The 24690-nt window shown below is 42.1% G+C and overlaps 1 protein-coding gene across 2 annotated transcripts; it reads left to right on the top strand.

Moving 5' to 3' along the window:
• Positions 1-3487: 3487 nt before the first annotated feature.
• On the top strand, positions 3488-24690 carry TRA2B (transformer 2 beta homolog). Of its 2 annotated transcripts, XM_037406404.1 has the most exons (9): positions 3488-3618; positions 10259-10392; positions 14297-14459; positions 15290-15478; positions 16796-16911; positions 18087-18170; positions 21911-21973; positions 23390-23463; positions 24278-24690. In XM_037406404.1, the coding sequence occupies exons 1-9, from the start codon at positions 3583-3585 to the stop codon at positions 24286-24288; spliced, it is 870 nt and encodes a 289-aa protein (XP_037262301.1). In that variant the 5' UTR covers positions 3488-3582; the 3' UTR covers positions 24289-24690. The 2 variants fall into 2 exon arrangements, with proteins under 2 accessions (XP_037262301.1, XP_037262302.1); XM_037406405.1 differs by lacking the exon at positions 24278-24690 and having other exon boundaries at positions 23390-23471.

Raw genomic sequence — 24690 nt, 5'->3', positions numbered from 1 at the left:
AATGGCTTCTGTAAAGTGTGTCAAAAAGGGAAGTTTTTTATCCTGTGCTGTTTAAGGCTGCTGAGCAAGAACGATGAACCACCCCTGATCAGCTTCAAATGACTAACAGATACCATATGTAATTTGAGTAAAGGAAAGGAAAAATCCACTCCTATGAGTAATGCAAGATGAGGAAAAATTATTATTTTGACAAACAGGTCTTTATGATGCAAAAGGCAGACTGTGATGCTCACTCATGCTAATTCTTTGGCATTTGCTTAATGAATTGCAGACTATGAAATAACCTGCACTTCTAGAAGTTATGAAAAGATGGGGGGGTGGGGGGTGGTGTTTGGCGGTGCATTCTGATTCCAACATGCCTGCAGCTGCAGAGCCAACCTGACAGCTCCTTGCTCTCCCTCCACCCCTTCTTGCCCCTGCGCTGCCCTGGAGAGCATGCCAACATGTTTACTAGAGCACACAGAAACATTTGCAAGCAAGCCAGCTCGAAAATAATTACTGAACTAGCATTAGACAGTTCTGCTGCCAAGGGTGACAGTCCAGTTTCTCAGACAGCTTTTCAGTGGCAGCATGGGCGTGAGCTCCCACCACCATCTTGCTGCACCCCTTCTCCCTGGCTGTGCTCCACCCAGAGCTGTGCCGCACCAAGCACTTGTGCAGCTTTCTGCTGGAAGGGGATCAGAGAACCAATCCTGCTAAGAATGACCTTTTTCCCTGAGCGCCGGCTCACCTTGCCACTGAAAGAGCAGATGGAAGTGAGCACAGAGAGGACAGTCACTGCTTGAACCGAAGTCATATCTAAGCATGTTCTGAAACTAGAGTGCATGACCTCAGCTATTCGTAGATTTTGAGACATCTTTTCTTGGGAATGAGTTGCACCTGAAAATTATGTAGCATGTGTGAGGCTGCTATTTTAACTTCACAAGTGGTTTTTATAAAATCTGACAGGAATATGGTTGTGGAGAACATGGTCGGGGTCCCACAAATGCATATTCACGTTGTAGAAATGCAATCTGGAAATGGCCCAAACAGATAAGAAAACATCTCACAAAACATCTCTTAAACCAAATCGCACTCGCTGTGCAAAGGGAAAGGAAGGGCTATGTCTGTGGGTGCCTCTGGGAGCAGGGAGATAATCCCCTTGGGATCATTTCACACATCTGCGTCACTGTTGCAGAGGCCGAGAACAGTGGGCTCAGACGTTTGCTGAAAGGTAGGTTTGCTTCGGTAGCTTTAGGTTTACCAAGTTTAAATGCGAATAGAAAGGATCAGAGCAGTCTCTGATTGTCTGCCCTTTTTCCTTTGTGCCCTGTTCTCAGGAGCGTTGGGGTGTCTGCCACCACCAGTACAGGGGAGCTGCAAGAGGCCCTCGCTCCGAGGAACTCCAGCTGATTTATCGCCGGTGGCATTTCCTTGGTTCTGCTGGCGAAGAGCAAGAGCTCAAGGAGGGGTGGGCAGACCCCGCAGATCAATGCTTGGTTCTGCAGCAAGTGTTCTGGGCAAAGATTTGGCTTTTACAGTCACAAGACCCTCTTTGAGGGTTGAGGACTGCCTAGCTTTGTAAGTATAGACCAAGGGCTTGAAAACAAATGGCCATTAAACTTTCAGCAACAAAAGTGAACCAAAGAGATTCCCTGTAGAGTTCAGGTGCTTTCAGTCTAAACTCTCTACTGCACATTTTGGGTGAGCGTTATGGTTTCTAAAGACAACCCAGAACTTTGATCTCAGGTTCCTGAATATTAGGCAGCTTTGACAGGTTGTGTCAGATGTCTCTCCCTGCCCCTTTAGTACAGGATATTCCTTCATCCCCATCTGTTACAAGCAGCATATAGGGAAAACTGATTTTTCTGAGCTTGAGTTCTCAGTGATTCAATAAACATGGTGGTGTTTTCCGTGACTACATCCTTCCACCCTTGCTTCTGAGTTTGTACAGTGCACTGTATCACTAATTGTCCTATAAGGCCAGCAAAGCACTGAGATGAAACCATTGAAAAGTGGCCTTGAAAAAGTTGTGGTTATCTTAAAATCAGCAAAAGCCGTGAAAATACTGTTCACTTTCCTCTTTCGTTGATTTATCTTTGTGTTCTAGGGCTGGCAGGGAAAAGAAAGGCAGCCAAGCTGCCTCTAGCATGTCTCTTCTCATAAGTGTCAAAGCTAATAGAAACAGAGCTGGAGTTCCCCCTGGGCGTTTCAGTAGTCATCATCTGGAAATCTGCAGCGCTGGAGCTGCTGCCGCACAGCAGGGCTCACCAGCGTTTAAGGCTGTCAGTCACATTGCTGTCTCCACTTTGCAGTTTGCCGCCAGCCTGCTGTCTGGCATGTTCAATTTTACTGCTCCGGCACGTTGCTGCCACCTCTTAAATCTGTGTGGCAAATGGCGCTGGCAATAACCTCAGCAGCAAAAAATGCCGTTAAAAGAGGTACTGAACAGCCCTCTGCCTTGCCGCACATTTAGCAGCACAAATACAGGTGGGTGCAGAGCGTTACCCCAACTCTCACTATACAGAAAATGCATTTAGGTGAAGAAAAATAATTGCTGTTGGCAGGTCAGATGGTTGTGGGAGCAGCTGTGGACTGGGAGCGCACCCTCCAGCAGCAGCGTGCGGGGTGACTGGTGCGCTGGGATGTGCCAGCCGGTGTGATGACTCCTGTCTCCAGACTTCAACCCTCCCACAATGCCGTGATTTCAAGAGCACAGAGTAAGTCAGGTTTTTGCTTAAACTGAAGGACTGTATTGTTAAGACATGGCAGTCCGCTCCATTTGGGTGTCCTTGTTTAATACCTGCACAAGTCAGAGCTGCGTTGACCCATTGGGGATGGGGGTGCTTTAGCCCTGCTGCTTGTATTGCCAGGGTGAAATAAACCAAACGTGACAGCAGTCAGTGACAGCTGGAGTGCCCGTGATGAGAACAAGGTGCCTGTGCCACTCCTCGCAGACGCAGTACTACGTGTTTTAGGAAGAAACAATTCAAGGACTGAGCAAAAATGCCTGTTCAGTGATGCTATGCTGCCCTCACGTGGGTATTTCAGAAATAGCCCACTCTTTAATCCCGACCTGCACTAAACTAATGTTTTAAAACACTCGGGTATCTCCTCCAAGAAAGCCCCTTGCAATCACAGTGATTTTTTAAAATCATTTTCACGGCCTGGGCAGCCTGTGAGGCCGGGGGGGCAAGAGGAGGTCCCGGCCTCGGCCGCAGCCTCCGCCAGCCGGGCGGGCAGCACCATCTCCACGCGGCACCGGCGCTGGCTCCTCTGAAGGCTCGTCAGGCTGTGACCCTCTCGGGACGGACTAGCTCCCGAGCCCGGCGGGGCGACCACCGCAGGCCGCGGCCAAAAGCCAAGACCTCCCCTCAGCGGCGGTGGGGGTGGGCGGGGCCTCGCCTCAGGGCGGGCGGCGGTGGGCGGGGCCTCATCTCAGGGCAGTGGGCGGGGTCTCGCCTCAGGGCCTGTTGCGCGGGGGGTGTAGGCGGGGCCTGGCACGCGCGCGCGGGCTCGTCACTTCCTCTGCGGAGAGCGCTGGCGCCGGGGACGGTCGGGTCGGGTCGGCGCGGCGGTGGCGGGGAGCGGTGCGACGGGACGATGAGCGACAGCGGGGAGCAGAACTACGGCGAGCGGGTAATACACGGAGCCTGAGTGCGCTGCCCGGCCGCCCCCCCCCCCCGCCCCCTTTCTGGGCGGCGCGGCCTCCCCCGTGGCCGCGGCCCGGGCGGAGCGGGTGGCGGAGCCGCCACGGGAGGGGCCGCTGCGGCGCGGCGGGTGAGGAGGCCCCAGCGGACGCGCGTGAGCAGGCCCGACGGGACCGGGGCTTAGCGGGGGAAGATGGCGGCCGGCCCGGCCGGGAGGGCGGTAGGGGCGCGCGGCGGGGACGCTCTAGCTGCCCGCCCGCCGGCGCGCTCCATGGTGAGTCTGCCCGGCGCCATCTTGGGCTGGTGACCGGGCGCGCCGGAGAGGGACAAAATGGCCGAGGGCGGCGGGGCGGCGTGTCCCGGGCCCTGCCGCTGCGCCCCCGCCGGCGCGACTCGACCCGGCGGGGCTGCCGTGTCCTTGCCCCGAGCGTGGTGGGGCACGGGCTGTGGCGGGGTCTCCCCCGGGCCTCCCGCGGCAGTGCTGGGGGTGCGCGGCCCTTCAGGCCCCTCCGAGCTCGCAGCTGGGCTGCGGCGGTCTCGCCTGGTGCCGTGGTGCCTCGTCCTCCATCCCCCAGCCCCGTTAGGTAACGTTTGGGTAGGGAAGGAAAATCCCGAGCTGATAGTAGTGTGTGAGCCTTTCTTATACTCCACCAAAGCTGCATTGCAGTTCACTTTCGGTGAATTACTTCATAAATTGAGCTCTGATTTCCTGCTCCTCTCACTCGCTTTTAAAATACTAACTCTGCCTCTTGCTGTAGTTGCAGTCTTGCATCCAGGTGGCTTGGTCTCTCGTTTAATGTAAATATGATTGCAGTAGTCGAAGGGTTAAATCTCAGACTGAACGGGCTTAGTGCTAGGGCAGTTTTGTGAAACCTGCAGTAGACTGTTCTTTTAAGCTGCATAGCAACTTCGAGATGTTACTGTCTGGATGGAATTTTACCAATACCGCAGTAGATGACTTGCTACACTTTTCTTTTTTGGTGTACATCTGCAATACAGATTACTTACATAGTTGTTTTTTCTTTAGTGAATCAGTCTTGTTTTCCTTTGTGGTCTTTAATTTTTACTGCAACAAAGTGCAGTGCAGGGGTCAATACTGTGTTTTGGGGTTTTTTTTCCAGCATTAGTTCGTAACTTTTTAACTTACTGTGGCATCAAAGGGAGTTGTGGAGGTGATCAGTAGTTTAAACTTTAAACCTTTATTGGAAGTGGCAAAAAAAAAAAAAAGAATGTAATGATTCTGAGCACAAAATTGCAGTGTGTTGCAGTGTCTTTCTTTGAATATGGTCCTTTCTTACTCAGATGCACTATAATAGGCTTTAATAGTATGAGTGTTTCTACATTAAGGTAGATTAGAAAAATTTGGTCTCCAGGAAGCTAAAAATACTAGATGGAAATGAATGCTGAAAGATAGGGATTAAAGAATAGACTTGTACCACCCCCAGTGTTATCTCTTCATTGGTGTCTTCATGTCACTCTTAAAACTGGTGTAATTTTAGTGAGGGAGTATTACTTCTGACTTGCCTAAGGTGGGTTTATGTGTGTTAGTCTTTAAAAAGTTGATTTAATTGCTGTTGTGCCTATCAGACTGAAAACCAGTTAAAGATGGTAGCCTGACTAGAGTAAAGTTTGCCAGGGGATAACCTGCATTGTATTCTCAATCAAAATGAGTGGAAATGTTAAAACCTTTGTAGCCAAGTCTTTGAAACATAATTCAGGGTATGATAGGACAGCAATCTGTCCCACCTGCTTTTCCATTCTGTCTCTTCTATACTTGTATTAAAAATAATATAAATTATGTGCAGGCAGTCTTCACAACTTTTGTTGTGAGTTGTTTGTAAGTTGTTTGCAGTTTACTTGTTTGTAAAATTAAAAGATAAAAACGATAGAGCTGCGAGCCTGCTATCTCAGACTAGATCAGGGAGTGCCTTTTCTAATGCTATTGCTAGTGTTATTTATGATATTTTTTGCTTACTTAAGGCTTATATTTTACTGAGTCAGTGGCTTTCTACTCTTTCAAGCTGGAAGTGCTAAGGTCTCTGCAGAGCAGAAACAGTGTTTGGATAAATAATGTAGGATATGAATTTACAACTGTCTGTTAAGCTGTTCCAGGTCTGTGCTGCCAACAAGAATTTTGCTCCTGAAAATGTGTTCCTGTTTTCTGCCTTGTACTAGTGTTTGTATAGTCAGATCTGGGAATTAAATCAGATTTATTTTTTTTTTATTTCTGATTCAGCTTCCAGCTGCATTGGTTTGCAGGCTTGACTCGATAGTGTAGCCACGAGTCCTAATGTCAGCCTTGGGGATGAAGAAGTACCAAGTGCTTTTTGCAAGTAATGGGACTTGCTATTTCATCAGCAACACAAACTTAAACTGGCTAATGTCACAGTTTAAGAAGAAAAAAAATCCCTAGTCATATTCTCTTTTACAGTTTATACTCCATTGTGGGATTAAACTCTGAAATATTTTTTTTTAACTGAAGAGTCTATATGCAACCAATACTTCAGATACCGGAATATATTTCCAATACTGTCAGTATGTTGTAATTGCCACATTTTTTCAAGTCACTTTTGTTTTCTTTTCTTTCATTGAAATTGTGCTCACTGAAGTGCCTGTGATTGAGGCATGGAAGGGTTGGAAAGAAGACTAGTGAAAGGAAGAAATAGTGAGTCTCATCCTGTGAATTAGTGCTGATAATGATTACTTGGTATGTGTCTCTGATCAGAAATTGTTTAACATGGTAGTCAGGCTTGTTTGTGGTTTTTGTTTTTTTTTTTTATCAGAGCAACTTGAATGGTATAAATGCTCAATTTATAGGTCTACTTACAAGGTACTTAACACACATTCTTTTTTTCAATGCTGATTTTATTAATAACTTGTGGAAGACTAAGGAAGCCGTTTGAGAAGGTTAAAAGCAATCTGGGAGCTTGATGCCATGAAAATGATAGGTCATTCTCTGTGTTCTTCCTTCAGATGGCACTTGATCTAACAACTTGGTGGGCTGATTCAGTGTCCTAAGCTGTTAGAAAATAGTTGCTTTTTGCTGATGGGTTGGTTTCTTGCCAGCTTGGTGCAATGAATGAGCCCACAGGGTCAGCGCAAGTGGCAGAGGTGGTGGGAGGAAGCTGGGCTTCCATGCTCATGATCTGTCAGCTTGATTTTTTTTTTCAAAACACACGGGTTTTTTGGTGGAGAAACACGTAATTCTGTTTAGGATTTTAAAGTACTAATAATTTTATTTGGCTGTGTCTTACATTATGAAGCAACTGAAATCTGTAACTTGTATTCTTGTGAGGAAGAACAGATCTCAGAAGTGCAAAGAACATGCAGTCCGCACTTAAATACGCTACAGCTGCTTCTGTCCATGGAAACCTGTTCTATCTACTGCCCCCAAAATAATCCTGCTGTTGTGACTTTCCCTGTTTATAGAGTAGATGACCGTTACGCATCTTCAGAAATGTGCTCAGAGGTGTTAAGAAAACCGGCCCTACAGTATTACACATTGTTTTTAAGATGCTTAAAGTATGGAAAAAGTAACTTGGAAACCACAGGCATGGGCTTCGGGGATTCCACTTGAATTCCAGTAATGCCTGATGAAGGGGAAGGGTTGTTGGTGAAGATCAAGGGATCTGGCAGTTCTTAAATCCACGCTTCACAGAGTCAAGGTTAGGGGGAAAACATGGTTATTTCATAGGGAACACCAGTCTTTATCTGCTTACCAGCAGTGTTTGAATACAAGTAGGATATAGAAGGTTGTTTCTTCTTGTCTTTGTCTACCTGTCATGACAGGAGCCCACTTTGGCGTTTTTTTAAAGAAACTTACAAGTCACAAAGTGAAAGAGCAAAAAGTAGAAAAAGAAAATGTATTAAGAACAGAGGCAGATATTGGAAACTCCAATTTAAGTGAGCTGTGGGAGTGGCTTGTGTGAACCCTCAATGAGCGTCAGTGTAACTGGTTGTAAACTAAGTTTGGAGTTCTGCAGACTGCTAGTGCTTGAAACTGGGTAGGGAGGATTTCCTGGGGGATGGGGTGGGGAGGGTAACAACTTTGAAATTTTAGGGGTTATTACTAGTCTTAGTAAATATCCGTAATATGCAATTAATTCCTTTCAGGCTGTAAGTAATAAAGAAGTGGTATAATCCTATACAATGGGGTAGATTGAAGATAAAGGTTTTGAAGAAGGATGATCTGGAAACAAAATGTGGATGTTTAAAAACTAGAAAATGTTGTAAAGTCCAAAGGAGCTGGATGAAAATAAACCAGCTGTTTTAATTTTCTGATTTACATATACAGTTGTCTTAGGGTGTTTTTTTCCCAAGTTTCAGATCTTGTGTCCAGTTTCGACATCAATCTTAAAGCAAATCTTTAGCAAAGATTGTCCAAAAAAATGTATCTGATTAAGACTTCAGTCATTTCTTTATGTATGCTAATACCATTTCTCCACCAGTTTCTTCAAAGCTCATTGAGTTCTACAAACTCTACAAAGGGGGTATGGGCTATGTTTATGGGCAAGATCCTCCCTAATGCTTCCCTCCCATCCTGTGTTTGTGTCCTTTTCAATACTACACCACCTGTGTTTGAACATGGCTCCTTCTGTCAAGCATGAATCTGTCAAGAGATTTATGTTTTGTGATCAGAAGTATGCTTCCTCAAATGAAGTACAGTCTTAGTTCTGAGTTTTAGCCCTTCAATCTTGCTTTGTCCAACACTTGTGTTTTTAAAAGAGCTGAAGACTTCTTACGGCTAGATTAATACATTAACTCAGAACTCATGTTCATGGATCATTTGCTTTTGAAGGTAGCAATAGGTTGGGGTTGAATTCATTATTTGCAATTTAAATTAGTTCTCAACATTTGCACTGCCCTTTGCAGGGTTAGTATATGAGGTGGCTACAATTTAAAATACCTGCTTAAACATTTTGACAGAAGAGAATATGACCAACTTCGCATTGTTTCTGTTGTTTTTGGTATTAATTGAAAATGTGCTTTATCCTGCAAGTTGGGTTTCCCCCTGCCTGTGCAACCCCCCACCCTTCCCCAGTACTGTATGGGAGGCAACTGTAGATAGCTAAACTTTAAGTTCTATGGATGCAGTTTAAGTACAATTAAATTTTGGATTAGCAAATGCATTTCTGAATGCTTAGTATGGAATGCCCATTAAGTTGAGTGTTCAGGTTAAGAGATGTTACAAAGATAATTATTTTTTGAGAAAAATCTGGTGCTCTGGTGGTGTTAGTGAGTGTTCTTGATCAGAATTGATGTAAAATTAGAATTGTTTTTAGAAAAAATAGAATTCTGAATTTTAAATTTTCTCTAGTATCTTGAAATAAAGAATATATTCTAGTGTGTTTGAAGTGTTTAAGCTGTATGAATGAAGTTAAGCGTTATACTGGTTTAAAAAAAGTGCTAATTAGGTTGTGTCATTACCAGAGAAGATTACAAGTAAAGAACAGAATAGCTGGGATATTATCCCAGAACAGTGTTAGAGTTCATTGCACAGAATTGCATTTTCAGTTGGTGGACAATTATGATTTACTTGGAAGCATGAAGCCTGCATATGTAATCACACTTGTGCAGGCAGAGTAGGGGTGTGTGTGCTCATAAACCTTTGGATTAAGCCTTCAAAACTGCCAGAATGTCCCAAAAAGTAACATAATTGTAAGTCATTGAAGAAACAACTGCATTCAGAAAGCACATCAGTGAGTTGCTCTAGCTGCAGTAGGGACCTTACTTAAGTTACTTGTTGATTTTTGTCTTGAGTACGTGGTAGACCGTGCAAAGTATTTTGAATTTTCTAATGCTAGAATTCATTAGTAGATACTCAGTTGATCCACTGTGCATTTGCTATTAAATAAAGGCATAAATAGTGAATTCAGTTACTTAGTAATAAGTTAAACTGAATTAACGGAAACTGTTTATAAAATAGTAGGGCATTTGGTAGATTCAGTTCTTGAACTGCATATATATTAAAAGTCCACAAAACATTTTTTTTCTAGTTTCAGTTTTGGCACTAGATTTTATCCTGGAGTTTTTAAATATTCTTCATCCTGTTCTTTTTCTATTAAGGTTAATGTTGAAGAAGGAAAATGCGGAAGTCGCCATTTGACAAGTTTTATAAATGAGAATTATTTGAAGCTCAGGAATAAGTGAAGCTGAAATTTGAAAAAAAAGAAAGTGAATGCATGCTATTTATCAGACCAGAAGTCCCACTTGTAGAATATTGAGCAATTTGTGTGAAGTGGGGAAGATGAAAGAAGTCAGAATTTGAAACGGAAGAATGAAGAAAAGGAATAAAAATGAAGTTAAGATAAGAAGTAATCTGGAATCTGAAAGCACTACGCTAAGTAATTACTAGTCTGTTTATGTGTCCCTGTATATTTTGCTAAACATGCATGCATTATCTGTTTAATAGCAAAAGTATATGCAGGGTAAAGAAGTGTCTACCAGGGAAAAAAAAAAAAAAAAAAAAAAAAACAAACCACAACTTCTTAAAAATCTAGGCAGTTCTAATGCCAACTGCCCGGACACATAGATATGAATTTTTACCATTTATTTCACTGGAGCTTGTTTACAGACCTTAGGTAAACGAGAAATTGTGTACAAATTAGGCTTTCAATATCTGCGTGCAGGAATCCCGTTCTGCTTCCAGAAGCGGAAGTGCTCATGGGTCTGGCAAGTCGGGGAGGCACACCCCTGCAAGATCTCGATCTAAGGAGGATTCCAGGCGTTCCAGGTCAAAATCTAGATCCAGGTCTGAATCCAGGTGAGTTTACTTCTTTTACCTCTTCCTCCTCTTCAAGTTGGATGGTTATGTTGGAGGTGAACTGAAGTCCAGTTTAGCCCATTTCTGTTTCCAGAGATAATTGGTGATCTGTGGGCATTGAATACAAAGGGGCATGTGTGGTTTCAGAATTGGAAAAGCTAAACTATCAATTTAGATCTTTTTGCAGCTTTTTCTAAGAGGTAGTCAGCTGTGTAGACTTGTATCTCTGCTGATCTCTTGAGTTCACAGGTGGCCAGCCTTTTAAGTCTTAGAATAATGGCTAGTTCCTGAGTTTGAAGTGTTAGGGTTTGTTTGTCTGTGCATTAAAAGAAATGGGTGCATCAGCAGATTTTCAGTTTTAGGTCATATTAATGTATTACACTTTCTCACTGGAAGCAGTGATGTTTCTGGAGTAGTTAATGGTGTATTCCCTGAAAAAGAAGCAGTAGAGGTAAATGTGAATTTCAACAGACATCTGTCTGACCTTTTAAATAACTTTCAAGTCGAATGGATACATAACAGTCTGGGAAGCTTCAAAGATTAGATCGCTTTCCAAGCTCTCAAAAGTTGTGGAGAAAGTAGCTTGTTTATTGTATTTGTTACATGTCAAGGCAAATGTATGCTATGAAAATGCCTTTTGCACACTATTACCTACCCTTATACTCTTGATAAAAAAGCTGTATGCAGTGACGGAATTCCTCTTAAAACTGTTATAAAAACAGACATAAAAATATGCTGATAGTCTAGAAATCAGACTGTAAATGTCACTGCTAGCCACTTTACATTGGCTTTACCAGCTGTGTCGTGTAAGAGGTGCATTTTAATGAAGAATGAATAGAGGCAACAAAACCTGTAAATGGGTAAATTATGTTATTTTCTAAAGAGTCCAGATAATTGAGTGCTGACTACAGAAATTAATGTGGTTGTAGTTTCTTTACTCATTCATAAGCATTCCGGTTAAAAAATGTAGGGCTTAGCATGGGATTTCTAGTTGAGCTGTTCAGAATATACTTTATGTGTATAAGCAATGAATTAGACTTGACAAAGCCTGGGAGTCAGGCTGGAGGAAGGCTGTCAAGACTGGAAGATAGTGTTTTCCCTCTATCAGTGCTGTTTAGATCTCCTTGCAAGGTCAAAGTGATCAGTTTTGGAAGGCTTTTGTGAGAAGGAAGATACTTGGGAAACTTTGACAGCAGAGGAATGGTTTGGTTTTCTTTTGTGTACTTCAGACAGTGTCACAAGTGTCAAATCATGCACTTGTAGTCCCTGTAGTGTAAGAATAAATATGTCAAATTAAATGAATAAATACTTGGTAGAGTAAGACTGCTGTATAAAGTATGGAATTGCGTTAGTGAGGAATTCATAGCACGGCTCAGGAAGTGTCCAGACCAAAAAAACCCCGACCAAGCAAGTCAGGACCGAGCCCCGCATATCCTTCTGCACTTTAATCCACAACTGCTAGGGATTTCACACTTCTTTAAAGCACCATGTTTTTCTCACTTGTGGAATAACTATAATACTGTGTAAGAATGCGACTGCAAATGATATAAAATGCTGGAAGAAGCAAATACAGGATCTAGAATTTACAGGAGACCTGGCAAATCATTTACAAGAAATCTTATTCAATTAAATCATTACAAGAAATCAATTTAAATGATAAACTGGCCACTGAGTTTTTGATGAACAAAAATACAAGCCTAAGACTACCACGTCTTCCTGAGCATTTAACAGCTGTCTTGAAAATGCCTATGGCTGGAAATACTGGAAGTATATTGCAGAATAAAAGTGTGTGTGTTAGCAGATTTGGGCAGAATTGTGTCAAGGCACGTATTTAGAACCAACATACTTGTATCTCTTTTCAGTGCTGTCACACATTTGAATGTGATCACGAGCAGATCATCTAACTCTGGCTCTCAACAGAGAAATAACCTTGTGAGAACTTTCATAACTCTTAGTAGTTTCTGTTGCAAATGTATTTTTGAGTTACCAGCTTTATAAATTAAACTTTGATTTGGGAACAAATCTGTGTCCTGCGTATTTTATCAGTTGGGGTGTGGATACATGTGGTTTAATAATATGCTTTTATTGAAGTTCTCAGCAGCAGCGTAGCAAGCTTGTTATCTTTGGCTGACTCTGTGAAGTCTAAAGAATTCTTAATGAACAAATAGGATTTTCAGGTGTGGTGGCTTTGCAGCAAAGGAGAATAATGGTAGTATGATGTTTAAGGCAGCATATCAACAGTGCCTATTTAAAGTAAGCCTCATTCTCCTGCATAATGGATTGCCTATTGTAGAAGTGTCCAGCTCTTCTTCAGTGTAATGGGTGCATTCTTTCACCTGGAACATCAGTCCTGTGTTTGCTTTTAATTTTTTCCCTATGTCAGCAGTTGAAATGTAGCTGTATGCATGTGATGAACTTCTTTATTAGTAGTAGTATTATTATTATTTTTCTTTCTTTACTGTCTTCCCTGCCTCGGGGAACTTCTCACTTTTTTTACTTTCTGTTGCCAAAAATAATTTATTCTTTCTAAATATGTAGTTAGAAGTGTTGTAATGGGACATGCTGAAGTAATTTCTCCTGGACATATATACATGTTTCAAGGTGAGGAAGACAGAACTTAGTTGGCTCACTTCTTAGGATGCTGAAGGCATTTTTTTAAGGAGGCCTGTAATGTGCGGAGTATATACTGGTGCAGTTTGACCGTCTGGTGACACACCTAGTGAGAAATCCTGACTGTAGAAGAAGCTGTTAAATGCTCAGGAGTGAAAAACGGGTTCAGGTTAAGAGCTTCATTCATGCCAGCGTAGTGGTGGTGGCGGTACTGTGAAACATGGCTGTGCAATGATGCTAGCTTGTGGTCTTGGTCAGTGCTTATCTGCCTTGGCTTCCACAAACTAGAGGAGGGACACTTTAAACACAAACAGGAGCCCAAAGATTAACAATTTATGACTTAAGAGCCTTTGAATATTGAACAGTGTATTGAATTTCTTAGCCTTGCAGTGATTGTTTTTGAGTAGTGTGTAGATTATTCAGTGACTGCAATCAGCAGGCCAAGCGCAGGCGTAATATTCCAGTTTAAGTGGCTGCCCAGCTTTTCAGCTAAGATTGTCTGTGTTTGGAGGGCTGAGGGTTTACTAGAAGGAATTGGAGTGTTTCAGAACATCATGTCCACAGACCTAGTGCTGTCAGAAAACATTTCTGGAACTGTTATGAGGCCTGGGCCGAATAGCGAGCAGTTGCATCTTTGCCTAAATAAATTTGAAGTATGAACACGTGAACATTCATGAACAGCTAATGGTAAATAACTGTTGAAATACCAAAAGTTACATAAAGCCTACTAGAGCTTAATTTCTTCAGTTTTGTTAAGCTTTATTTCAAGGGCATTTGCCAGGTTTCTGTGTTTGTAATTAAGCACTGTATAAAAGGTGTATTTGCTTTTTAGTGTTGCTGAAAGCAGTGATAGAATAAGCAGAAGTGTGCATCTGTGCAGTCATGCATGCTTTATGTTAACAGGAGTAAATATGACTTATGTCCTTAAAAGAAAGCCACCCCAGCTATTTTTACTTAAATGATACTGTAAATATTGTGAATAATCTAAGTAAATGCTGTGTCAAGACAGAATAGCCTTGTTATAGAAAGTTACAAGCTATTGAGGAATTATAAGCTGACTAAAATGGAAGTTGAGTTCCTGTTCTGCAGTAGAAATGCTCTGAAAGCATCTGCAGTAATCTTAAGTACACAGTCCTTGAGTAGTGATAAATAACTGAATCATGTGATACTGCAGGTTTTTGGAAAACAGTTACTTGGGCTTTTTGTTTAGGAATATCTTGAGATATTGTTGAAGGGTTAAAAAGCCCAAACAAACCCAACACTGTACCTTTTTCTTTTTTCTTTTTTTCCTCAGATCTAGATCAAGGAGGAGTTCCCGTAGACACTACACAAGATCACGCTCTCGTTCCCGCTCTCATAGGAGATCCAGAAGTAGGTCTTACAGTCGGGATTATCGGCGACGACACAGTCACAGCCATTCACCCATGTCTACTCGCAGACGTCATATTGGAAACAGGGTATGTCTTGTTACAGAACTAGATGGCTTGTACATAGTCCTGAATACATCCTGAAATCACTCCATTAGTTGGGGGTTTCCAGAAACACATTCTGCTTCCTGCTCAAGTTTGTTTAAAAGATATTGTTGAGGTCAGTTGTCATTTGACTTTTGGTAAACCGTGGATCTCTCAAGTTTGCTTAGGATTGTGGAGTGGGGGTGTCTTGTTCATCTGTCTTTAACAGACTCTTTTAGAAGTGCTACCAGTGTAAGCTGTTGTCACTACACCTGCTGTAACAAATGGTTGAATGTATGCAGCAAAGGATGGGGGTAGAATTAGGAGGGAAAAACATTTGTGCTTTTCTTGATTAGAAAGCCTGGGAAGCTAAAATGTTTAGCTAAAAGCTGTTTTGATGGTGCCCTTATTAAGGGAGCTTGCAAACCTGTGTGCTTTTAGCTGCTTTACAGGCTCAGGTGGCTAAGCATGGTGTGGTTTGTGCTGAAGTGGGGAAACAGTGGTAACTAACACAGAGGAAGATATGATCCAGGTCTCTGTATGTATGTATCCCTCCACATTCAACAGTCATCAGTGAGCCTTTGGAGGGGAAACTTAAAATACTCAGTACCTATTATGTGCACTGAGTACCCTGAGGAATGCAAAGTATTCTTGTGGAAGGAGGCTTCTCTATCTGTAGGTTTGATTGTAATAGTGTCTATTACCAAGTTAACCCAGCCTGAATCTCAGTTGTATCTTGCTTTTGTTGTGAAGATCTGACAGTCACAACTTGTGAAATACTTTGCACTGCAAATACAAGCAATTTTATTCTGGTGTCTGTTTGTCCCTTCCTTTAGGCAAATCCTGACCCAAATTGTTGTCTTGGTGTGTTTGGATTGAGTCTGTACACCACAGAAAGAGATCTGAGAGAAGTTTTCTCCAAGTATGGTCCAATTGCTGATGTTTCCATTGTGTATGATCAACAGTCTCGGCGTTCGAGAGGATTTGCATTCGTGTACTTCGAAAACGTTGAGGATGCTAAGGAAGTAGGTTGGGGTTCAGCAATGTATGTATGGCATGTTTGCTGTGTTTCAGTTGGTGGGATGTATGTTCTTTAACAGGATAGAGCCTGCAGAAACTCAGCCTAAGAAATACTTGGCACCTCATAATAAATACTAGTCTTAGTTCAAAAGATACCCCCTGTGTACCACAGAGCGGAGAGGCATGAATGCTGGTCCCAGTGCGGGCTGAGTTGTATAATTCACAAAAGCAAACTTCAGGCTAGCACAGTGCAAGCGATGCCAACAAGAAGATAAAAGCACCACCTCTCTGTTTAAATATGAGATGAGAATTCCTTCCTGAGTCCACATGTGATCTTACATTTAGTACAGGCATGTTCAGAGTGGGCCAGACAGCCATTTCAGAGCTCTGTAGGAGCACTAATGTGCATTCTGCTGACTAATGCTTCAGTCTGAAAGGGGCGTGGGGGGGGAAATCTTTTCTGAAAATAAAAGGCCAGGCTGTTTGTGGCTTCCTGGTGCCTGCAAGTGTTCCTGGGAAACACTGAGGGATTCAGTAAACTGAAGCGGTGTCAATACCATATAACAAATTACGGGATTTGTGCTTAGAAGTGCTATATAATGAACAGGGAATTCTGTACTCCAGGTATGGAATACTACACTCAGGCGAGCCCTTGGAGAGCACTATAACTCTCTAACTAGGCTTATATTCTGCATAAATTCCACTACTTCAAAGTCTATAGTGTCATCTTTTCCAAATTTGGCAGGAAGGCTTCCATGTTAGGTTGGAGCTTTGGACAAAGGTCCTGCTACTTGACAGAAAAAAACCCATTGGTTTTGGGTCAGGGGTTTTTGGTTTTTTGGTGGTTTTTTTTTCTTTCATATTTACTTGTGACTCGGATATTACTGTATTCAAGATCATGGTAGCTTTTGAGGATGTATGGGAGGGGAACAAAAAACTCCAATCAACATAAGCGTTCTTTTAACTTCTAAATATTTTGCTTCATGTTGTGTGTTGGAGTAGTTACAACTCCCTATGTAAGCTTATTCAGAGGTTTCCCTTAATCATGTTAGAAACAGAGGCACTGAAAGAATTGTTAAATTACGTTCCTTCCAGGCCTTTTATGCAGTTTAAGTCACATTTTAAGTGGTTACTGAAGCTTATATCCAGCTGGCCTAGAATGTCTACAGTTTATGTTCAGTGTTACACATAAGGCATAAGTGAAACTTAGATGTGCATCCTGACTGAGCCATTTTAGGACTTCTCTTCATATTCGAAGCAGTGTTTAGAAACTTGTGTTGGTAGTAATGTTCATACCAATTGTATTTTATCACTCTGTTTAGGCAAAGGAACGTGCCAATGGAATGGAGCTGGATGGAAGAAGGATCCGGGTAGACTTCTCCATAACAAAAAGACCTCACACACCTACCCCTGGAATCTATATGGGAAGACCCACTTAGTAAGTGATCTGTGTGGGCTTTTTTCCAAACCAGTTTGTGATAGGATTGTCTTGTGTTCTGTTAAAAACTGTTCTGTATCCCCTCTAGGAGACCTGATTCTATGTGTTTTTCCTAGTTAATCAGGCTTTAGCATTAATGCGCTGTTCTGAAAGCTGTTTCCTTGCTTATGGCTTGTGTGCTGTACATTATGTAGCTGTTTCAGTACTAGGAAACTAAAACACAAAAATCACTGTTGATGCCTAATACTTTTTTAAAAAAAAAAGTCTCCTTAACAAGGGCTGTGCTAACACTGATGCGATTATCTGGCAAAGCTTCTGAAAACTAAAAAAAACCAACAACCTGATAAAGGAGGCTTTTCAGTATTTAAAAAAGAAACAACAAAACTACCTGTGGACAGCCATCAGTAATAATGCCTATCTCTTCAGCTCTTTAGATAGGAGGGATTAATTTATGTAGCACCTGTTGGTGACTGATCCAGGGTTTGCTGAATTACAGTGAACAGAAACCCATATTCATTAGTTAATGCAGCCCAGGCAGGAGCTATCTAAAAATCTACAATAAGATATTTTTTTTTATGATTTCTAACTTGTTTTAAGTTGTTATCCTGTGCATGTTCAAATATCAATGTCTTTTTGCAAGCTCAAGTTTTCAAGAGTGGATTAACAAATACTAATTGAGCAGCTGTGTGGCGCAGTTTGCTCTCTCCACAGAGTATACTTCTGACTTGGAAGTTGCCAAGAATGTAAATTGTTTTCCCAAAGACTTCAGCTTATGGTATTGGTGGTTAGGTAGCTGTGTTGAGATTGCAGATTATTTTTTAAGCAGAAAGTTATTCCATAAAGAGCTTTCTGCAAGTTAAAAGTGGATGAAGAGTTGTCATAGAAGGGAATTCCTCATATGCCTGTGATAGCAAAAGGTTAAGAGTTTTCAGACCAAGGAGGAAAGTAGCTGCCTTTAATAATGAAATGCTTGAACTTTTAAGTAGTTCTGTTCCCATCTGCACAGATGGGAAAGTGGGAGTGTTCACAACCATTTCAGCTGCAAGGATGCGAGGTAATAATATACCCAGTTAAAATGCTGTATACTGAACTGGCTGTATGCCTACTGAAAAGCACTGCAAAGGATACTAATGTTTTACGTTTTATTAAATGTAATTCTCTTTCACTCCTTGTAGTGGCAGCTCACGACGACGAGATTACTATGACAGAGGGTATGACAGAGGATATGATGATCGTGACTATTACAGCAGGTCATACAGGTGAGGCAGTATTTTTAATACTGGACTGCTTTTTAACCTGTGCTTTCTCATCTACATTTCTACCTATATGTGTTAAGGAATTAATCCTACATATATATGCCAAAATATTTTTGTGTTCACTGTCATTCTAAAATCTTACTATGAAATACTTACCAAAGTGACTGCTCAGTACAAATCAGATCAGTCAAAGAAATACTTCGTAATGTTTAATCTGTGGCATGAGTTAGTCCCTAATGATTTTTTTAATCTGCATTAAGTTTGGGGGGAAAAAGTATGTTCTCTGTACTTTCATTTTAAAAGAATCTTTTGTTAGTTCATCTGCTGTCATTGAAGTGGTGGGAATACAGGTGCAAATGTAATACTTGAGATGGTATTATAGTGCCAACCTACATTTTCAGCGTGGTGTAGTAGACAAAAAGTGGGAGATGTCAGTGGTCATTAGTGTCCTCTACTAACAATCACGGCACCTCAGGTGTTGCCAGCAATAAGGGGACTGGAGCACTACCTGTTCTGCATTGGACATGAGCATAAACCCAGCTTTTTTTAACCTACTCTTGGGTTGGATGTGTGTGTTTTACTTGAAGGACTCACACCACCTATTTCTGTATGTCTTCAGTCTAAACTTCTGTGTTCGGTAGCATAGTAGTAGTTAGCTGAAAGAGGTGAATATTCAGGCAGCAATATACATTGTCAGAGGGCTAGGAGAGTGGATAGAAAATCTGTTGAAAACACGGTTGGTATGCGGTTGAGTTCGGTGATAAAGCAAGTTTGCTTTCTGCATTTTCCATCAAGACTGCCAACAAGGCTTGTCCCCTGGTGAAATCTTCAGTTTCTGGGACACACTAAGTTGGACACAAAACAAGAGTTCCTCTTTTTTTTTTCTCTTTTTTTTTTTTTTTTGTCTGCGGTTACCCAAACATTCCTGTAGCTGCAGAATTCTATAGTAGTACTTCCTAAGGGGTTTACAAAGCTTAAATGCATCAGCAATGGGTGGATTTATGACTGTTCCCTGATGGCAACGATGTATTCATGGAAATACATGAATTCAAATTGCATTATCACATTATAACTCACAGACAAAGGAGATAATGACCTCTGTGATCTTAGCTTTAAGAGTAGTCTTCTGTTGTTTTTTGGGTATAGAAGAAAATACCATCTTTATATGTAGATTGATAGCTGTGTGGACGTTGTCAGTGGCTGAGGGCAGCTATCTCCCCCTTCCCCTCCTACTACTTTCAGATGCTTTTTCCCATGTTGTTGGCACTGCTTCCAGTCTGTTTGTTCCCTCCCTGCCTTGCTTCTAAAGTGCTTCAGTGCTGCTGGGGACAGGGAGGGGATCATGGAGCTCTACATCATCACAGGGAACACGGGAGACAAGTGTTCTGCTCACGTTTCTGGGAAGCTGTCATTAGGGTACTTCTCTGCCTCTAACAGTCTGTCTTGTTGAAACATCAGTGGTTTGAACATTTTGGAGAAGTATACAGTGACAATCTGAAGTCCATACTGGTTATACAAGAATGCAGATATGTTGGGTTTACTTTGCCAGCACTTGTAGGCTTTCATATGTGGTAGTTGCCTCTTTGACCAAACTTTGTTTCAGAGCACAAGGTACAAAAATTTATTTGGGACAGTTAATGTAGTCTAGTCTCATTTAATGTACTAAAAGTAATTAACTGAAATCTAGAGGGTTAATTAACTAAAGCAGCTTGTCAGAGTCTTGGGGAGCAGAAGAGACTTGCAGCATAGCCTGCTAAGCACTCTGATACAAAGTGGTGCTTCTAGCTTGCTTCTCTCGCTTTCTGCCTTTTTTGTATGGGGTTCTGATGTAAACCAATCAAAATGGCAAAGGCACCAAAGGACCAGCAAAAGAATGTAGGGCTATGTGGTGTTTGGTGAGAGTTTATACCATCGGTCGATCTTTTGGAGGTTCTTCGTAGTACAGACTTCCTTACCCTTTCATAAAGGGTGAGGGTGTATCTTTTGTCCTTGAAATCTGTTGTTAGTTGCTTGTGTGTTCTTAAAGTGTAATATATTCCTTGTTTAGATTGTAGCGTGACCCGAAGTCTTTAGTGCTTAAGTGTTACCTCTTTTACTCCTGATAGCGAACAGTGGCTCAGATGTTTGTAAAATGCTATTAGAAATTGGAATTGTGTCGGTTCTGGGTGTATGCTAGTGAGAGTAGTTGCAGATCATGTAGTGACAGAACATAAAGTACATGATTAGATGAGGAAGAGCAGGCTATTTAAGAAGTGATGTGAGAAGATGGACTGCTTTAGTTAGTGCGCTTGTCTGAGGGTAGCATATCAGAATTCATGGCCATGCTTCAGCCCAGCTGTTGGCAGTGGTCATGTGCTAGGCGACATTCTGACCCTACATGCTCTCCTGTCCTGTGTCTGTTGTGAACTAGGGCTTTGGGGTGGAAATACTTAGAATATTGACAGCTCCAGCAAGGGTGATTTCCATTTCCTATCTTTAAAAAAACAACAACAACCGACACCCCAATGTTCTAAAGCTCACTGCAGAACCTTTCTAATATCTTCTCATAGCAGATACTGAAAGAGTGAAAGTAAGCCACAAATGGTTTGTCTGTGTCTGCTTTAAAAATATCATGGTCTGCCCAGGTTAGATACCTGCTTTCTCATCCTGCAGGTACTGATGATTTGAAGGAGAGAGAATAGCGTTGTGTATGTGGCAAGTACTTCCTTGAGGAAAGTTAGAATTGTTCAAGATGCAGTAGAGCATTGCGTACTAGTACTCCACCCAAGAAAATCAATCTGTAAAACTGCTTTGCCTGCCTTGCCCTCTGTGCAGTGAAGCCATAAAGAAAGTACAGTGTCAGATGGGAATTGTCCTGTTAAAACTTCAGTTTCTCCTCATTGCTATTGAATGCTTAATCTTGTCTGGAAAAGTATCTGTAAGCTAAAGAGTAACCTTACAAAAACCAAATAACTTGCATACTGGCTATGGACCAAATGGAGAAGACGAAAAAATAATAAAAAAAGGGAGACCTGCTGATTGAAAGTGTAGTGTTTGGGGGTTCTTATCCTTCATATGATTTACAGCCTTTTTGAGCTGCTGAGAGACATCTGTGGCAGTGAGTGTTCCATAATCCAAACTTTACTTAGTCTCTTCCTGGTAATGCTTAACTGTATCTAAATCTGTGGAGGTACTAGCCCAACCACTTGATATTGTTAAATATATATAAATTTTTAAGTTCTAGGCAGCTTCTATATAAGGGGAAGCTGCATCATAGTTCTTAAATGCCCTTGTTTAAACGTGGCTGTGAAGCGTTAAAATGTAAGGATGTGGGGGTTTTTCCCTGCCTCCACCTTGGAATCAGCGTTTCCTTAGGGTGGTGAATTGATCTTGATGCTTTAAAAAAAAAAAAAAGTTTGCCTCAAGTGGGTAAGCATCTGAGAATAGAATTTGTCTTAGAAGTGAAGGCTACGTGCCAATCTTAAACTGCTGCTTGTTGGACAGTATGACATTGTAAAATACAGTATTGGTCAGTTGGAACCTGAGTCTTCTTCAGCTGTTCCTTGAAACCAAGTTTAGCCAGCTCATTCCAGGAATATGTAAAAATGAACATAATGAAGTAATTCAGCATTAACCAGTGTAGGAGCTAATGTTCTCTTGTCTTGATGTCATTTTCTTGTGCTTGATGATGACTTTTGCTTGTACAATGAACTTTTGGTTTGGTTTTGAGTTTTTCAAAAGTCATTCTGTTTTTGTATTCACAGAGGAGGTGGTGGTGGCGGAGGAGGAGGATGGAGAGCTGTTCAAGATAGGGATCAGTTTTACAGGTATGATAGGAAAGCTTTCAGTGTCTGGTCATCAGCAGAAATATTCTTATACATGATACTTTTTGAGTACTTTGAGTCACGTCTAGGGTATCTTCAAACACATTAACACAAACTGGGTGGACGCTGAACACTTCCAGCTCTCCAGTGAGCAGTGGAATTCATTTTGAAGGTTCCCTCATCGCTATGTAAAGGGATGAGGTTAGCAGAGATTCATAGAATGGTTTGGGTTGGAAGGTACCTGAAAATCACCTAGTTCCACCCCTCTGCCATGGGCAGGGTCACCTTTGACTACACCAGGGTGCTTCCAGCCTGGCCCTGGGCACTGCCAGGGATGAGGCAGCCTGTGCCGGCACCTCACCACCCTCACAGGAAAGAATTTCTTCCTAATATCTAATCTAAATCTCCCCTTTCAGTTTCAAAACATTCCCCCCTTGTACTGTCACTACAGGCCCTGGTAAAAAGTCTGTCCCCCATCTTTCTTACAAGCCTGCTTTAGGTACTAGAAGGCTGCTGTAAGGTCTGCCTGGAGCCTTCTCTTCTCCGGGCTGGACACCCCCAGCGCTCTCAGCCCATCTCCATAGGAGAGGGGCTCCAGCCCTCTGTCATCTTCCTGGGCTCCTCTGGACCTGCTCCAGCAGGCCCATGCTCTTGTGCTGGGGGTCCCAGAGCTGGATGCAGCGCTGCAGGTGGGGTCTCATGAGAGCAGAGTAGAGGGGTAATCACCTCCCTTAACCTGCTGGCCATGCTGCTGGTGATGCAGCCCAAGATACGGTTGGCTTTCTGGGATGCAAGTCCACATTGTCAGGCCACGTTGAGCTTTTCGTCCACTGAGACCCCCAAGCTCTTCTCCTCAGGGCTGCTCTCAACCTGTTCTCTGCCCAGGTGCAGGAAAAACTTGTGATTTATGCCAAGAAGTTAATGTCCAGCATGTTGGGGAATGTGTTTTTTAATTAGGAGATTGGTAGAACTGGGCAAGAAAATGCAAAACTTGGGAGTGCCGGGATTGGAGGGGTTTGGGGTGGGGTTGGTTGTAGGGGTGGCTGCTAGTCAATTAAACTCTTAATCTTGGAACAAATCATTTAGATTAAATGTTAAGGTGTGATTTGGCTTACTCTGCTTGTTCAGGATGCTCCTGGCTTGAAACACTAAAATCACATGTAGTCAAATTGTGAATGCAAGAGAGCTTATATTTCTTCTATTAGTCCAAAGTAATAATACTCTGACTCGGTAATAGAGTATTAAGAAAAGTCAAATATTTGCTTTGTTATCCAGTAGAAATGTTGATGAACTGTTCATGTGCTCGTTACCAAGAGTGTGCTTGGGAAAGCTACCAGGACGGGGTTAGAGGTATCCACATAAAGCGCCTGCCGCTCAGCAGGCTGTAACAAAGGGATTGTTTCTGTTGCCCTTTCACAGGAGGAGATCACCATCCCCGTATTACAGCCGAGGGGGCTACAGATCTCGATCCAGATCTCGATCCTATTCACCTCGTAAGTAGTTGTAAGAGTTCACATGTCAAAAGTGAGTTTCTGCTTTGCCCGAACAGCTTCTTTTGAGCTTTTGTGTCTGTAAAGACTATTTGACTTCTAATTTTTGAACCACAGTTCCCTTTAATATGTCATTGAGCAACTGGCAACCTTGAGGACAGAGCAAATATTTAGTTTGCAGAAAAATAAACTAGATAATGCCACTTGTTAAAAAGTCTGAGGTACTGTTTCTTTCTACGAAAAAGTACGTCAACAGTTTGGTTACTCTAGGACAGCAAGGCCGAATTCCCAAGCCTCACATAGTCTTAACACTGAAACTAAATTTCCCAACATAACTTGTTAAAGAGGAGGTTAACTTCATCCAAGGTCCGAACAGTGCTGCCTTCTTTTTTTTTCTGAATTGCGTATTTGCATGGAAGATAAAGCTGCGATTTGATGGCAGAAATTTAATAAAACACAATAGCATTCCTAGCATACTCCTTTGTAATGGAGACAGAGGGAATGAATAGGTTGTGTTCTCATGTTTACCCTTTGTGTCCAAATGAAAACAAGTGTAACTGCTTTTACTGGTACGTAGGGAGGCTGCCGCGGCGGAGCTCTCGTTGTGCGCTGAGGCGGCAGCCCTGGGCATACAACAGGAATCGGGGGGGTTTCCTGCACAAAGGGACTTGCTGGCAGATCTGCACTTTGTTACAGACGAATCATAAGGCGCTCGGGTCTGGTGCAGATTTGACGCGTGGCGGTGAATTCAGACAGAAATCTTGATCTGTCAATCCTTGGAAGCCTAATTGTGTGTATGTTTTGTTTTTTCTTTCAGGTCGCTATTAAAGCATGACACATAGAGGAATTTCTAGCTACAGCCTTTGAGTTGAAATTGCAACTTTGTGGACAATATTTTTATTGTCTCTTCTGTTTAAACAAGTGAACAGTGCCTAGTGAATAGGTGACTTTTACACCTTTGATGAAGACTACTTCTGTGGTGTTAAATGCTGTTTCATTCTGCGTATTTGTGTAGTTTGGTGCTTTGTTTCAAGCTGTGTTTCAAAAGGGGTATGTTTTGCATGTATTTTTTTTAGTCTCAGTTTTGACTCCTGAAAGGTTTCTATTGTAAAGACAAACTGTTCAGTTAGTTTTTTCTACTGATTCCAAGGTATTCTGAAGATCAAAACCTGTGTAAAATGCTTTCAAAAAGTGAAAAATAAAAAGTTTGTTTTTTCTTTTCCTACTTAA

The sequence above is a fragment of the Falco rusticolus genome, chromosome 13, assembly GCF_015220075.1.
Source record: "Falco rusticolus isolate bFalRus1 chromosome 13, bFalRus1.pri, whole genome shotgun sequence".
Lineage (NCBI taxonomy): Eukaryota > Metazoa > Chordata > Aves > Falconiformes > Falconidae > Falco > Falco rusticolus.
Note: the sequence above shows the minus strand (reverse complement) of the source record. Positions and strands in the feature narration are given on the sequence as shown.

Coding starts and splice junctions, on each gene's coding strand:
- TRA2B (XM_037406404.1), top strand. CDS start 3,583: ATGAGCGACAGCGGGGAGCAGAACTACGGCGAGCGG. Junction 10,393..14,296: donor AGATCCAGGTCTGAATCCAG/GTGAGTTTACTT, acceptor TTTTTTCCTCAG/ATCTAGATCAAGGAGGAGTT. Junction 14,460..15,289: donor GACGTCATATTGGAAACAGG/GTATGTCTTGTT, acceptor CCCTTCCTTTAG/GCAAATCCTGACCCAAATTG.